Source organism: Habropoda laboriosa, unplaced genomic scaffold (genome assembly GCF_001263275.1).
Source record: "Habropoda laboriosa isolate 0110345459 unplaced genomic scaffold, ASM126327v1 scaffold9, whole genome shotgun sequence".
Taxonomy (NCBI): Eukaryota; Metazoa; Arthropoda; class Insecta; order Hymenoptera; family Apidae; genus Habropoda; species Habropoda laboriosa.
Genome location: NW_017100191.1, coordinates 2,785,601 through 2,799,874, shown reverse-complemented (window position 1 = coordinate 2,799,874; position 14,274 = coordinate 2,785,601). Strand labels below are relative to the sequence as shown.

The following is a 14,274-nucleotide window of genomic DNA, read 5'->3' as shown; positions in this document are numbered from 1 at the left end:
AATACATCCAAATTACTCCACTTTAGTGGCTGTTTGTTCATCATATTGCACAGAAGGCACCATTGGAGGTTTGAATCCATATTCCATCTTGGATTGTCTAAAGCTACCAGTGTTGCCAACCTCTTGCCTCGTTCTTCTTAAAGTTGCTGGAAGATCAGGTGATGAATACAAAGATTTAGACTGTATTCCAATTGAAGCTTGAGCTTTTCTTGGCACAGGTCCTATGTATTCATCCTTAACCTTATCCTTCTCTACAGATGTTCTTCCATAAAGCACAGGGTTACCATTATTATTATTCAATGAGTGTGTCACTGAATGGGGATACTGACTCCCATAAGACCCAAATTTCTTGGGCAACGTGTGTATCAATGGTTGTCTAACAGGGAGACGATTTAGAGCCAAGTAACCTGGTCCATAGAACTGTGTTGTAGAATTATAGTATCCTTGATCATTGTCAGATCCATATGGTGGTCCCAATGGAGCCTGGTAGTTCTGTCTGATCATCTGTTGATAATTTCCTTCGTTCTGGACATTATAAATTAGAGCTGACTTTACAAGTTTAGTAGTTCCTAAGGCATATGGTCTTTTTTCAACTTCCAAAGGATATGGTCTAGCTATACCATGCACTGTTTTTTCAACAACCTTTTCTACTGAAACAGGAATAGACACAGGCTTCTCCACCACCTTCTCCACTGGAACAGGAATTGGTTGAGGGAGCCTGAAGTGTATTGGTAGGGGTATAATAAACCTCTGAATGGCAAATGGTACTTTTTTCTCAATTACCTTCTCCACATGCACAGGATAAGGAATTCTAATTTGCTTTTCCACTACTCTGTCTATGGGTACATGTACAGGATAAGGTTGAGGAATGGTTATCTGCTTCTCTATCACTTTCTCCACCAGAAATGGCACTTTTTTTTCAACCATGTCTATTGAATGAGGTAGGTGGACACTCTTCTCTGCAGAATAAGGCTGTGGAGTTGACATCAAAAGCCTCAATTCAGATGGAGGTTCGCTGGTAACCTTCGCTAGAATAATTTGAGACGTTTCTTGGGTCCCTTGAAGGTTCTCTACATTCACCAAACTTGGTAGACTGTCTATCACTCTGGCTGGTTGTACAGTAATTAAAGATGAACTCTGTGGTAGCTCATAGTCACTCTGCTTGATGCTAGTTTCAGGAATTCCTTGAACTTCGGAGTGTTTGGCTATTATCTTATCATAATGTGTACTGTCTACTTGCTCCTTAACTCCAAAAATTGGTTTATTATCAACAGGACGAGCCACAGTCAATGTCTGATCAACCTGACCACTGCTTCCTGAATAGATAATGTCATTCTCATTCACATTATACTCGTAACGACTGGGTTCTTGGCTATTAGAAGAAAGACCTTCATCTACAATTTCGTTAGTTCTGTAGACATTGATCTGATTTGGTCTTTGATCTTTACATTGACCCCTTAATGATTTTCTGTAGTCTTCTTGGACATGTTGTTTCATCAGGGGTTGCTGAACATGGGGAACAAACTCTACAGGATAGTGAATCTCCTGTACGGGTGCTGTGTGAAATATTTCTACAGATTTCTGGATCTCCACTGACTGTGTGGGAGAATTTTGAGCCACTACTTCAGAGATCTGCTCCTGCTGTGACACCTGGTCACTTTGAAAGCTGGAATTCCCCGAATCTGGTGCATCACTCTGAAGTAGGCTCTCATTATCAATGTCACTGACCTGTTCTGTGATACTCTCATCCTGAGAGTATTCTTTTGTCAAAATACTCTGATCATTATCCAAATTCAAGTCCTGTCCTGCATTCATAAGAGCAACACCAACTTGGAGAGGGTTTAGAACCAGTGGTGACGTTACCAAGTAGCTATCCTCTAGCTTTTTCTGTACCTCCACTGATGCTGGAATTGGCTTTGACACCTCATTACTCTCAGTATAATCGCTTATAGTAGTGTGAGAGTACTTCTGATGTGGCAAATCTGGGACCACAATTGGCCCAGAAAATTTGCCCAAGAAAACTGATACCACAGGAGTAGAAGTAGTTGTCGATACTCTATCACTATACTCTTCTTCAATTTCCTTCTGTTTCAAGATCCTCTGTGATTCTATAGCCTTTGTCAGTGTAAAAGGAAGTCGCGCTTTTGAAAATATATTAAACTGATCATCAGAAGCATTCAGTTTCTTGAATGCATAAGACTGAAAATTTTTTCCATGTTGTTTTCTGTAATCCTCAGATGATGAAGAGTCATCAAAAAGAGATTGTCTTGGTCTAAATCGTCCACGATTCTCATTGCTTCTCTGTCTGAATATAGACGAAGAACGAACTCGTTGACCAAAGTCACCTATGCTTTCAATACCCGGTATTTCTTCAGAAATCGATGACTGACCCAAGTCGTTGGAACTGTTTTCATGAAGGGGGATGTACTTGGTGGTTGTGCTCGAACCCTGCACTGTAATTTCTTGAGAAGGAATGTACTCAACTGTTGCATTCTGATTGACTCTTTCTAACTTTAAAGTATCATCAATTGACTCATCTTCTTCAATATTTTTTCGTTTCAAAGGCAAGACGTATGGTTGGACTATTTGCTTAGAAAATTGTTGTTGAAGTTCATTCTGGAAAAAAAGATGGTAAATTAAAAATTTGATCTGTGAATTACACGTGTTTATACACAAAAGAATAGGCATTTATTTGCATGATGGACAGCGTAGTATTATCGCTGTCGTTTCCTTTTACGCTTCAGTGAAAGCACTCGTCAGAAAATTATGGGCAATGGAAATGTGTAAAATACGCAATGTATGAATTTCTAGGTACAAATTACACGCACAATAGAGAAACTACTTCCTCTATTTTGACTTGTTGAAAATAATAATCCTAATCCCCCATAAACTTATGACAGCTTCAACTATTACCAGTAAAATGACTCAGATATTTTTCAATATCTGATTAGTCAGTGCTTGTGGCACTGAAAGTGAATTACTTTCCAGCAATCAGGAAGGGAAAGCGAGGAAATCTCCGAGAGTAATCGATTAGCCAGAGATACAGCCATTTAAACAAGGAATCTCCACACAACTAATTTTCATGCTTCAACTGATACCAACCACTACAAAATTATTTTTATTTTTGCTAATGAATCTCACAGCGAATGTCTCTGCGTTTTCTTCTTTAGCGGATTTATCAGTTTGAGAGGAATTGAAGGTTCTTTCATGTTGATTTGTTGTTGCCGATGACTGGTCCTCGGATTGATATTTTTTTATTTCTTCTTTTGCCTGGATGGTAGATACTTCATGTTCATAGTTCAGCTTTAAGACTTCCTGCAAAAAGAAAATTGCTCCTTTAGAGTATAATTCAGAAAAATTTTAAAAAGTTAGAAGACAGTGGTAATATGGTTGGAATGAAAATTAGAAGACGTTTTTCTACTGCCAGAAAAAGAGCCAAAGGAACTTCCAGTCAAGGCAGTGACGCTCCGTGCTGCACAGACAGGCTGTACCAGTCATCGAGATACCAGCCAGTGGGCGAGGCCGAGCGTCTGACCCAATTCATCCTAAGTAGAAGTAGAAAACAGATCACGAAGAAACTCTATGTAGAAATGAAACTGCTGGTTCAAACGAGAGTAGAAAATCGGTGATGGTGGTTTTGGTAAAAATAATAGGCCTGGAGAAATTCATGTGACCATTTGCCATTCTATGATCCTTGCCAAAGAATCCTTGGTAAAATTCAACACATTTTTTTCTTCAATATGTTAAATGACTTTGACTTGCAGAAAAAATGTCAAATATTCCTCTGAAGTTAATTTACCTGTTAATTGATTGAATATTAAACTTTCTGAAGTTTATGGTGAATAGAAGAGGACTCTATAGTGGTCATTGATATCCGTTACGTGAAGTCTGCTTTAAGTGGAGTACCGTCAAGCAAGCGGAGGCTGAAAATAACGCAGCTGGCGATGCGAGATAAGAGAAAGGTGGACTTACGGTACCACTGCTAGTCTCCCTTTCTCCCATGCAGTTCGAGCAAGAAGAAAGGCGAAACGGGAAAAGATGCGCGCCGCATTCTTGCAGTTCACGCAAAAGAAAAACCAGTGAGAGTCGTGCACCGGCTCAGGGTCTTATTAAAAGCAAACTGTTTTGGCCAGGATCACGTTTAAATGCTCTACCAAGAAATTACAGTGTTCCAAATTCACTTATGACCGTCCCACCCTTTTTTCCTCCATATCTACCCTGATGTACTATCATTTGCTACATCTGAAAATAGTTCAAAGGAACCATTAACTTACAATTTAGTCAGATAGTAAAATTTTACTGCTTTCAGTGTTATATACTGTTTAAAATAATTATACACAATTTACTGGTTCTTCTGAATTGTTCATGGTGATTGATGGGTCTCAATGAATTTTCCAGAGAACCAGTTTGATAATTGTTGGAAATAACCAGTGGAGAAACTCGCTGCTAGTCCTTGGCAATACTTTGAGGTTTTTCTCCTCAAAAGGAGATCCTTCAGATGGTGTCAAAGCTGTTTTCACTTGTTCTTCAAAGCTCAGAATATTGGATATAATTATTGAATAGCTCTGTGTCAGTAAAAACGAGAAATCAATGGATCAGAGTCTTAAGTGAACTCTGAATCTTCTTATTTGCATATTTTTCCGTCACTAAAGAAATTCACGCTAACATAGGTTAGCTAAAGAGAGAAGTTGTACCATTCAGTCTAATGATTTAGAATAAATGAACACTAAATTCTCTTTCATTAAGATTGAAGGAGAGTAACAATGAGCTGGTGAATTAAAGAGATTGTTGTTATGGTGCAGTAACGTGTGTAAAATTCTTCTTGCAGCATTCTTTTGAGTCACGTGACGGACAAGGGATAGCACTTTCACTATTTTATGGCTGGTTGGAAAAAATAGTGCTACCAGAGTCAATGTCTTTGTCAGGGATTTGAACTTCCTTTTGTGCTCGGCAATTCCAATGAAAATTCCTTAAAACAAATTTCAAGAAATTCAAATTCACTTTTCTATTACCAAATGTAATATTTTACAAGTAAGCAATGGAAAATAAAAATCTGAGCCAAAGATTATACCAAAGAGTTGCTTTAATACAAATAAAGGACGAATCGGAACAGAGAAGGTGTAAACAAAGTTATGGGAGAATATGTTACCTTGTGGAGGAGGAGGAGAAGCAGAGAAAGAGAAAGGGAACCAACAGAGTCGATCGCGTTGAATTTTTGACAGTAGGTGGGTCAACCCCGTCTTTCATCCGAAAGTGCGTGGAGAAAGTATTCGCAGTTTTTGTTTGTTATAAATTCTTTCATGCCTCTGGAGGATCAATCGTTGCTGAAACTACTTTGAAAATCTTAGAATCGTGATATTTAAGAAATTCACATGCTCAATTACATAATCATTCACAAGTACTACATATTAATAGAAAATGAAATGAAGATGAAAAAGTGAAACGAATGCTATCATAAGCTTTCTCCTGACTTTTATGAGAAATATTTTGTTTTTTATTCTGGTTGTAACTAATGTAAAGTATTAATTATGATTTCTAGCAATTAACGATTCAGTAACATCCCTCTCCTTGTGAACCATGCTAGATAGCAAACCCCAATTACGGGAGATTACATTTCACGTTGACCAAAAGCTGCTGCAAGTGACCTATACAGAGTTACATTTGAAAAGAAAGTAGTATTGCTGCAAAATATTCGCGCCTTTATCAAAAGTACTCAGTGTTTGCCAATAGTTCAACAAGGTGAAGGAATAATGATATGTACTTAATATTCCTGAATAAATAATCACTGTAACAGAATTTTAAAAAATAAGATTCAGATATTAATGAATTATAGTATCACAGAATATTAAAATTAATAAAATAATGTAAATAAGTCATGACATCAGTATAATAACCCCTAAAATATAAATGAAATAATCCACAGGATATGAAAGTTAATAAAATAATTACATTACAGGTACATAATTACCTATTACAGGTAACAAGTAGCATAATTATGCATAAGTATGTTTTAATTTCTAAAATTGAATGATTTTGGACATATTAAAATTCTTCCTCATAAGTAAAGAAGAAGTACATATTGTGGACGTTTCTCGAAGCGTGTAATTACACTCTAGTGGTTGGGTAAACGTTTCTGAGTAGAGCTACAAGGGGAAAGTGTAGGCTACACTTTGTTAGATGAGCTTGTCGGAAGAGAACGAGACGCGAGTGAAATGACCTAGGCAACATGCGAAGGTTAAGGACGACTTTCATCTAAAACTTGCGGATGAAGGTTGGCTGGAAGTCTGTCCGTGTTCAAAACCAATGAACTGTGGTTCGAACCGATTACAGAGAGAAAATGGGACTTCCGTACTTGGTCCTGTACTCTACAAGAATTAAATATTGAACATCAGAAGAATCTGAGAAGTAAAGAATTTTAACATCACATATTAATTATTGTTTGTAGAATTTATGATTTTCTTTCACACCTTCATACCAAATACTGAACAATCACTAAGGAAATAGGTGGAACATGTTTTTCCTACATACATGGACACTTTAAAGCTCATGCATATAAAGTCTCTTCTCCTTTATAATAATAATTGTACCCCCGAAAGTTTCAAAATAAAATATATAATATAGAGTGCTTTAAAAACGTGTTAACACTTATATGGAGAATTTGTACATATACCTATATATTTTCTTCTCCTTGCCAAAGAAATGGTGAACATGTGAAGGCTTTTGGAAGAAGAAATACATTTGTCAATATAATAGATTGTATTTTAAGTTTGTATGAAAGAGTAACATGTATACAAGTGTTAATATTTTTTTTAAATACCCTATATATGCACACTTTTCCAATTAAGTTCATGAAGCTTCCATTGTCTTGACAATAGCTATGATAACTTTTAAAAGATGTAGTGAGTAATTGTCTGTATTAAAATGAGTCAAAGAAGCCAATGGACGCAGTTGTAGCGACATAGTAGAGGCGGGTGTCATCGCAGTTGTACATAAAGTGGCACTCGAACAAGTAGATCGAGGTTAAAAGATTTCTATGCCCGAAGGTTAATGATGTCTCCGCACGGTGGCTATCAGTCCGCGGGGGTTACGCGTGAAAGGTTCTCCCCGTTTTACGTAAGGCAACGAAACTTGTTCTGCATTGTTTGTATCGCGTCGAAAGTAACTTCCGGCGCATTCTTAAGGGCAACTGCGTAGATCTTCTGCGGCTTATGAAACTTTGGTGCACAATGGAACTGCCCATGCTTCTTTTCTTCTTTGAGAAATATCATAATGAAATATTTTTTGGATAATTTATGAAATCTTTGTAAACAGTGAAACCCTTAATCTTAGACTCTGTAAAGGTGTTAAAAGTAACCTAACCTATTTTTCTCTTTTTTGATCTTTCAAATACAAACTTTTCAGACAATTTTTGATTGACTTTCATTAAATTACATGACTTGTAAAATTAATTGATACATCTAGTTGGTTATGGATATTGATTTTCATTTATAAAATTGTTTCCTCGTGGTTAGTATGTTGACTAACAAAAGTAGCATAAGGAAATTAGTAGTCAGTCTCTGCTTCCTTAAAGTGACTTTATGAGCGATGGTAGCGATATATTAACATCATAGTGAGTCGATAGGTGAAGGAAACTTTCTATGTAGCTCCAAACGACGCGGATCATCGAAGGGGGATGGAAAATGAACGGTTAAACGAATTCCTTGAAGAGGACATACTCTCATACGACCTCGGCACACCGTTTCTCTCGATTGCAGATTGAAATTTTTCTCATGGATTGCATGGAGCTGTTATCTAATCTGAATTCTTCGATGCTTATACGAATTCTGTTTTTTTATAGCAGAGAAAATTAAATGAAAATTTCAAATGTACGGAAGAGAAAAATATGATTAAAGCTCTTGTAAAAAAAAAGTAACGAGAAAATGTTAAAATTTTAATTTTAAATACCTGGAAAATGAGGATTCTGCGCAAACTTTACAGGAGCCATAATTTTATTGAAAAATCATAGAAATGAATTGCTAAATTTAGAAAGAAGAAAGGGGAAATTTTATCTGATTGCCAAGCTCTGCAACATGGTACAATGCAAAATAACTTCAATGAGCAATTAGAATAGAAGCTGGGAAAATGAAATCCCTTGGGAATATTTGCAAATCGCCCGCGTGTATTATGATACAGGAAAAAGTTCGTCGAGTATTTACCTTTTCGTTGCTCCAGTTTCCATGAGAATTGGATTCCAATGTCGCTGTGACGGTCGCTACCCATATAACCGCTGTCACCTACAAAAAAGAACAATTTTTTTTACTTACTATAAATCTTTTCTTTTCTCTCGTAGAGGGAAAGAAAGATAAAACTCTAAGCATGAAAAATAATATAAGTATAATTAGCTTCCTATTAAACTTGATAAAAAGTGTAAAACTGAGGCCTGAGCGTGATATATAAATTACACGATTTCCTCTTCATTTTTTAACACGTCGCGTCGATATTACACTTTATGGCAAGGATTATGTTAAGTGTGGTGATTTTCTGACTTCCTGCTCGAAGAGGATCTTCCTGATGAAGAGGATGACATTTATCGTTTACACGAAAAAAAAAAAGAGAATGAATGTTCGATAAATTATGCATATGGAAGAGCTGTGTCACTGGGAAGAATTATCTCCTCAATGAGCAACGTGAAGAGTATAATAGAAGAAATGTTACTCTACATAAAACTCATTAACACAGTGAATCATATTATCACTATTTCAGAATTGCATTATTACATTTACTTTCGATTCTTCCAGTGGAATTGCATTGCAAATTTAATCACTCTCTAGCAGCAAATGATTACATTAATTGCATAAGCTTATGTGTAATTACAGTGTACTGTAATACTATTGAAATTCTTCTAACTCTTCCATAAATTTTACAGAAGAATTATCATTCAGCATTGTCTTTGCCAAAAGACAAAAATTGACAACTTTAATAAACGATTGGGACAGAAACTTCTTAAAAGCTACCTAACAGTTTTCGAAATTGTCAATTTCTTTTTCAACTGAATAAAATATAAAACGAATGTTGGAAATCTATGAGGATAATTATTTTCGTGCAAAGTTTATTAAAGAATTAAAAGAATCTGGGTAGTGTCAAGAAGGAAGAAAACTTACAAAACAACGGAGTTTCATGTCTTTTGTATATCGAATTTACGAGTCGTTGAACAGTAGTTCCTGCCCACCCTAGACTTCCAGGATGTTCAATCTCTCTATTCTTCTATACGGCTACCAATCCTCTAGAACCTCGATCCGATGCACGCACTCCGGAAAGAAACAGTGTACTACTTCGTCCCGACGCGATACACTTGACTTAACTGGTAGCTCCAGTTATCCCCACGCATCAAAGGAGCTCGAAGAGAGCTACCACGATCACCTTAAACATCCCATGGACAGCATCCGACTTGAAGTCATCGTAACCGATATTTTCCGCACAACAAAATCATCTGAAAGAAGAAGGGGAAATGAACAATTTATTGGAGTACATTACATATATAGGGTGTCATGGGGTGATTCCTTATGAAGAAATTAATTGAGAGTATAGAATAAAAATTGCTACATATGAAGCTTCATTTTCGAAAAAATGGACTTTGAATATTCATTGCATAAGCGTAAAATTGTTATATTATTTTATTATGATGGAGTTGACAGTTTTCGTGCTAATTGTATTATGATTACTGAGATACTCTATGTATAGAACGAGAGAAACAGTGCGTAAAATGTAAATGAAATATTCGATGAAAAATATGCATTAGCGGTGCATACGACAGGCTATTTTCATTAAGACGAATGTATGTAATTGCTAAAATATGAAAATGTATAGTCAGTCTAAAATGGAAAACTTTTGGAATGTAGTTGCATACGACATTTTTTGAGTATGATATAGTCATCTGGAGTATGTTTTATATGGTATAGTCATTTGGAATATTAATGTGTATAGTATAATCGCCAAGAATATTTTTGTATATCATATAGTTACCCGGAATATTAGTATAGTAGCTAGGAATATTTTTGTATATAATATTATCACTTGGAACATTGTCGCCTCCACGTTTAAGTTTCTTCATAAACATTGTCAGCTCTATAAATATTTCTATATATAGGAGCATTTCAACTACGTTTGATTTAGTCGCTACTCGCGTAAAGTGACAGAAGAAGGGACATAAAATTATCGAATGAAAGATCGAGAAAGTGATATTGACAGAACTGTCAGATTCTCGATGATCCCGTAATTTTCTTTTCTTCTTTCCCTGGCGATTATTGCAATTAATAGCCGAGTCCTTGGTCAAGGCAGATGCACGTAAGCGTTAAAGCCTCACGGAAGTTATAAAATGTTTGATATTCTCTAGTTTCTCCGATGCACATTTAAAAACAAAATAATTTAATGCAGTTATAATACGAAATAATATAATTTTCGTATAATATGAAGAAAAACGATTAAATTTAGCAGAAAAATGCAAATAATTTGATTATTGCAGTGTTTGATCATTTGCATCTGTATCGAATCGATACTATCAAATTCTAAATGGCTGATCTGTATGTAATGGCGCGCGATCCGCAAAAATCATTTGAACGCGAGTGAATAAATATCTCAAGACGTTTTCGCCCGGCGACGTGTGATGCTTTTTCGTGCAATTTATCACAAAATAGACAATAAATAGTCCTGACTTGGTTATTCGACTCTATTCCTTACTTTCATTCACCTTTCACTGCCTCGGTCTCGTGCGTACTTTTGTTCTTTTTGTTAGAGCAAATAGAAGTTGCATTCATAATTAGAATGTACCTTTAGCGCTTTTATCACACCGACAACGCGAATAGAATTGCAGAAATGATAAAATGTAATCATAATCGATTATTGGACCAATATAGAAAATTACATGGCGCAGTAAAAACATAATAATTGCATTATAAAATGAAATTACTATAGTCTTGTTTGTTCTGATATTATTATATACTAACATTTGTTGCATTAATGAGTACCATTAAAAACTCAGAACTAGTTCTTGAAGTAAATTAGTACTCAGTGTATATGTACTTTGTCAGTCCAGTTATGATTGCATTTGAAAACTATCGGTAACATAGAATTATGAAATATGACCAGTAATATAACAGAGTTTATTTTAAGAAGCGGTTCGTTCTAATTACGTTCTCATTCTCTTTATGATCTTCTAACAACTTACGAGAAAATATCCGATTATTTATTGTAACATTAATTAATCAGAAATTATAAAATTTCTCAAATTATATTTCACAATCACCGCACAACAATTTTTGGAATCAACGACAGTTACTTTCACGCGCAAAACTAGTTGCTTTTTGTTTTTTTACTTTACGGTTTGTCACACTGTTAGACCGATCTTGCATGCTGTCGATAATGCAAATTCCTTCAGAAATAAGGGAAATTATATAAAAATTATACCATAATTGCCTTCTTTTTTTGCATTTTATACAATATTAGAGTTCATTTCAAAATTTTCCTCATATGAATTAAAATTATAGATCACTAGAGTAAAACAAAATTCTATTACCGATCTATCGATGTTGTAGATTTTGAACTGTCGAAAAACAAAGCGTTCGAATGTCTATATTAACAGTATAATCACTGTTGGAAGCGAAGTTACTCGAATTGGCTGAAATTGGTAGAATAAACTGTTTCGAAACGCGGAGGGATCGGTTTACGTTTCTTCAACTCGACTTTGTTCTTTTTCTCCGGAAATAAAGCTTTGTAAAATAGGGCAACACGATGTGATTTAACGAGGAAAGTTTCGGTTTCGATTGTTATGCTCTTTGACGGGGATCGAGCCGATCAAATCGTTATTACGTGTGTCAATGTATTTCGTCAATATGTTGCGAATGCGTAGGTAAGGTTATCTATCATTTGATTCTAATCTGTGCTTTTCTAGCAAAATGTAAACATCTAACAGTATGAGCTTGGTCTCTCGATGCAATGTGATCTTAGAAGCTTTCATTTTTTTTTCCTCCATTTTTTTGCGATATTGATTACCCTTCTCTTTCGTGATGTTGAGTGAACATAATGAGGAGTAAAATGCCACCATTTCGAAGGAAAAAGTCCGGAAAATCTTTCCCCGTTAAAGTCTGTACGCTGGACGCGGAGCTGGAATTCAGTTTGGAGGTTAGTTTCTCCTTCCATTGCTCGACGATTGCGCTGCTGTCAAATATTATGTAAACATCTATTTTAAATCTGTTATATTTACAGTGGAGATCGACGGGAAGGGATCTGTTTGACTTAGTCTGCCGTACAATAGGATTGAGAGAGACCTGGTATTTTGGACTTCAGTATGAAGACACTAAAGGTTTCATATCCTGGTTAAAATTAGACAAAAAGGGTAAATTATGAACTTTGTCACATCAGAAGTATTTTATTTCACAAAGTTAATGAATTAATATTATTTCAGTACAAGATCAATGTATTTCACAACAACCCACAACCCCTTTCATGTTTCTGGCAAAGTTTTATCCAGAAGATGTTGCTGAAGAATTGGTGCAAGAAGTAACACAGCACTTGTTCTTTCTCCAAGTGAAACAAGCCATTCTTTCTATGGACATTTATTGTCCACCAGAAGCATCTGTATTGTTAGCTTCTTATGCAGTTCAAGCTAAGGTAGCTTTGTTTTTCAAGAAAATGTCTTTCCTTAATACTAATCTCATGAAAATTACAGTATGGAGACTATGATGAAGTATCATACCGTCCAGGAATGCTTGCTAGTGAAGACTTACTGCCACAAAGAGTTATTGATCAGTATCAGATGACCCCAGAAATGTGGGAGGATAGGATAAAAATTTGGTATGACGATCATCGTGGGATGTCCAGGGATGAGGCAGAGATGGAGTACCTTAAAATTGCTCAAGATCTCGACATGTATGGTGTAAATTATTTCCCTATTAGTGTAAGTATTTGATACATATGTATAAAATACTTTTTTATTGTTCAAGTAAATCTATTCAGTGTTGCAAATGGTGTTAAATTTTAGAACAAGAAAGAGACTGATCTTTGGCTGGGAGTAACAGCCCTGGGATTGAACATTTACGAGAAGGAGAACAAGCTGGCGCCGAAAACTACTTTCGCGTGGTCGGAGATACGGCACATTAGCTTCGATGACAAGAAGTTCGTAATAAAACCGGTGGAGAAAGCATCGCCGAACTTCGTGTTCTTCTCGCAGAAAGTTCGCATGAATAAACTGGTAAAAAAACAGTCAGATGTTGGCAGCTGGGTGAAGGGTTTGATAGCTTTAGGATTGGACGAACATAACAACGACAACGCTGCTCACATATTATTTGTTAAGACCCTGGACCTGTGTATCGGCAACCACGATCTGTTTATGAGGAGACGCAAGACAGATTCCATGGAGGTGCAGCAGATGAAAGCACAGGCCAAAGAAGAAAAGTCAAGGTAAGCTTTTAAATATACTTAAGTTCTGTGGAACGTTGTTTGAACAATTCTTTTTTTTAACTAAAACTTCGCTATAATTATTCTAAAAAAGTTTATAATTTGTTTACTAAATGCTTTAATAACATTTAAAAATGATTCTATAGGATGCAAAGTCTAAGAATAATTATGCAAATGTTTAACCAGGTTAGTATGCTTATTTAAATACTCACAGAGGAAACTACACTGCTTTTTCAAAAAGGCATTTCGATAGATAAGTAATTATTACTATGTCAATTACTTTATTATATTTTTAATGCTTTATAATTCCTTCTGTGTAACGTTATCCTTTAATTAGGAGGCAAATTGAAAGAAACAAATTGGCACGAGAGAAACAACTCAGAGAAGCAGCGGAACGGGAGAAAGCAGCCATGGAGCAGCGTCTTTTGCAGTATCAGGAAGAAATTCGCTTAGCGAACGAGGCACTTGTACGACAATATTACCAAACAAAGTTCTTTTCACACAGGAACCAGTTTAAATAAAATTTATTATACTAAATTCATTGCAGAGGAGGTCTGAAGAAACTGCAGACCTTCTAGCAGAGAAAAGTCGCGTAGCAGAAGAAGAAGCGATGCTACTAAGCCAGAAAGCTTCAGAGGCAGAGCAGGAGATCACACGTATACGATTAAACAACATGAAAACGGAGGAAGAAAAAGTTCACCTCGAACGGAAAACCAGGGAAGCTGAATTATTAACAGAAAGATTGGTACAAGAGTCAGAAAGAAGAGCTGCAGAGGCTGAAAAATTAAAGGATGAGCTGTTACGTGCACGCATTGCTGAAAAGGAAGCAAAAGAAAAATTGAT

At 35.8% G+C, this 14,274-nt stretch overlaps 2 protein-coding genes across 2 annotated transcripts in view; one reads left to right on the top strand and one right to left on the bottom strand.

The window, feature by feature from the left end:
• Positions 1-12: 12 nt before the first annotated feature.
• On the bottom strand, positions 13-9,158 carry LOC108580271. The gene is made up of 4 exons (XM_017943981.1): positions 9,141-9,158; positions 8,196-8,273; positions 3,103-3,315; positions 13-2,616 (listed from the first exon to the last, which is right to left on the bottom strand). Exons 1-4 carry the CDS (start codon positions 9,156-9,158, stop codon positions 13-15), a joined length of 2,913 nt encoding a protein of 970 aa, XP_017799470.1.
• Positions 9,159-11,727: 2,569 nt separating this feature from the next.
• LOC108580270 (merlin) overlaps positions 11,728-14,274 on the top strand; it is a 3,026-nt gene continuing 479 nt past the window's right edge. Inside the window, exons 1-8 of the mRNA XM_017943980.1 lie at positions 11,728-11,884; positions 12,087-12,156; positions 12,241-12,370; positions 12,440-12,645; positions 12,704-12,931; positions 13,016-13,434; positions 13,769-13,898; positions 13,979-14,269. Coding sequence (XP_017799469.1) covers positions 11,853-11,884; positions 12,087-12,156; positions 12,241-12,370; positions 12,440-12,645; positions 12,704-12,931; positions 13,016-13,434; positions 13,769-13,898; positions 13,979-14,269 — 1,506 coding nt within the window. The 5' untranslated portion in view covers positions 11,728-11,852. The remainder of the gene's footprint in view (positions 11,885-12,086; positions 12,157-12,240; positions 12,371-12,439; positions 12,646-12,703; positions 12,932-13,015; positions 13,435-13,768; positions 13,899-13,978; positions 14,270-14,274) is intronic.

Excerpts from the sequence above, each read along its gene's own strand:
- LOC108580271 (XM_017943981.1), bottom strand. Across the intron at positions 3,316-8,195 it reads GAAACTGGAGCAACGAAAAG|GAAGTCTTAAAGCTGAACTA; the intron begins GTAAATACTCGA and ends TTCTTTTTGCAG. Across the intron at positions 2,617-3,102 it reads ATAAAAATAATTTTGTAGTG|AATGAACTTCAACAACAATT; the intron begins GTTGGTATCAGT and ends CTTTTTTTCCAG.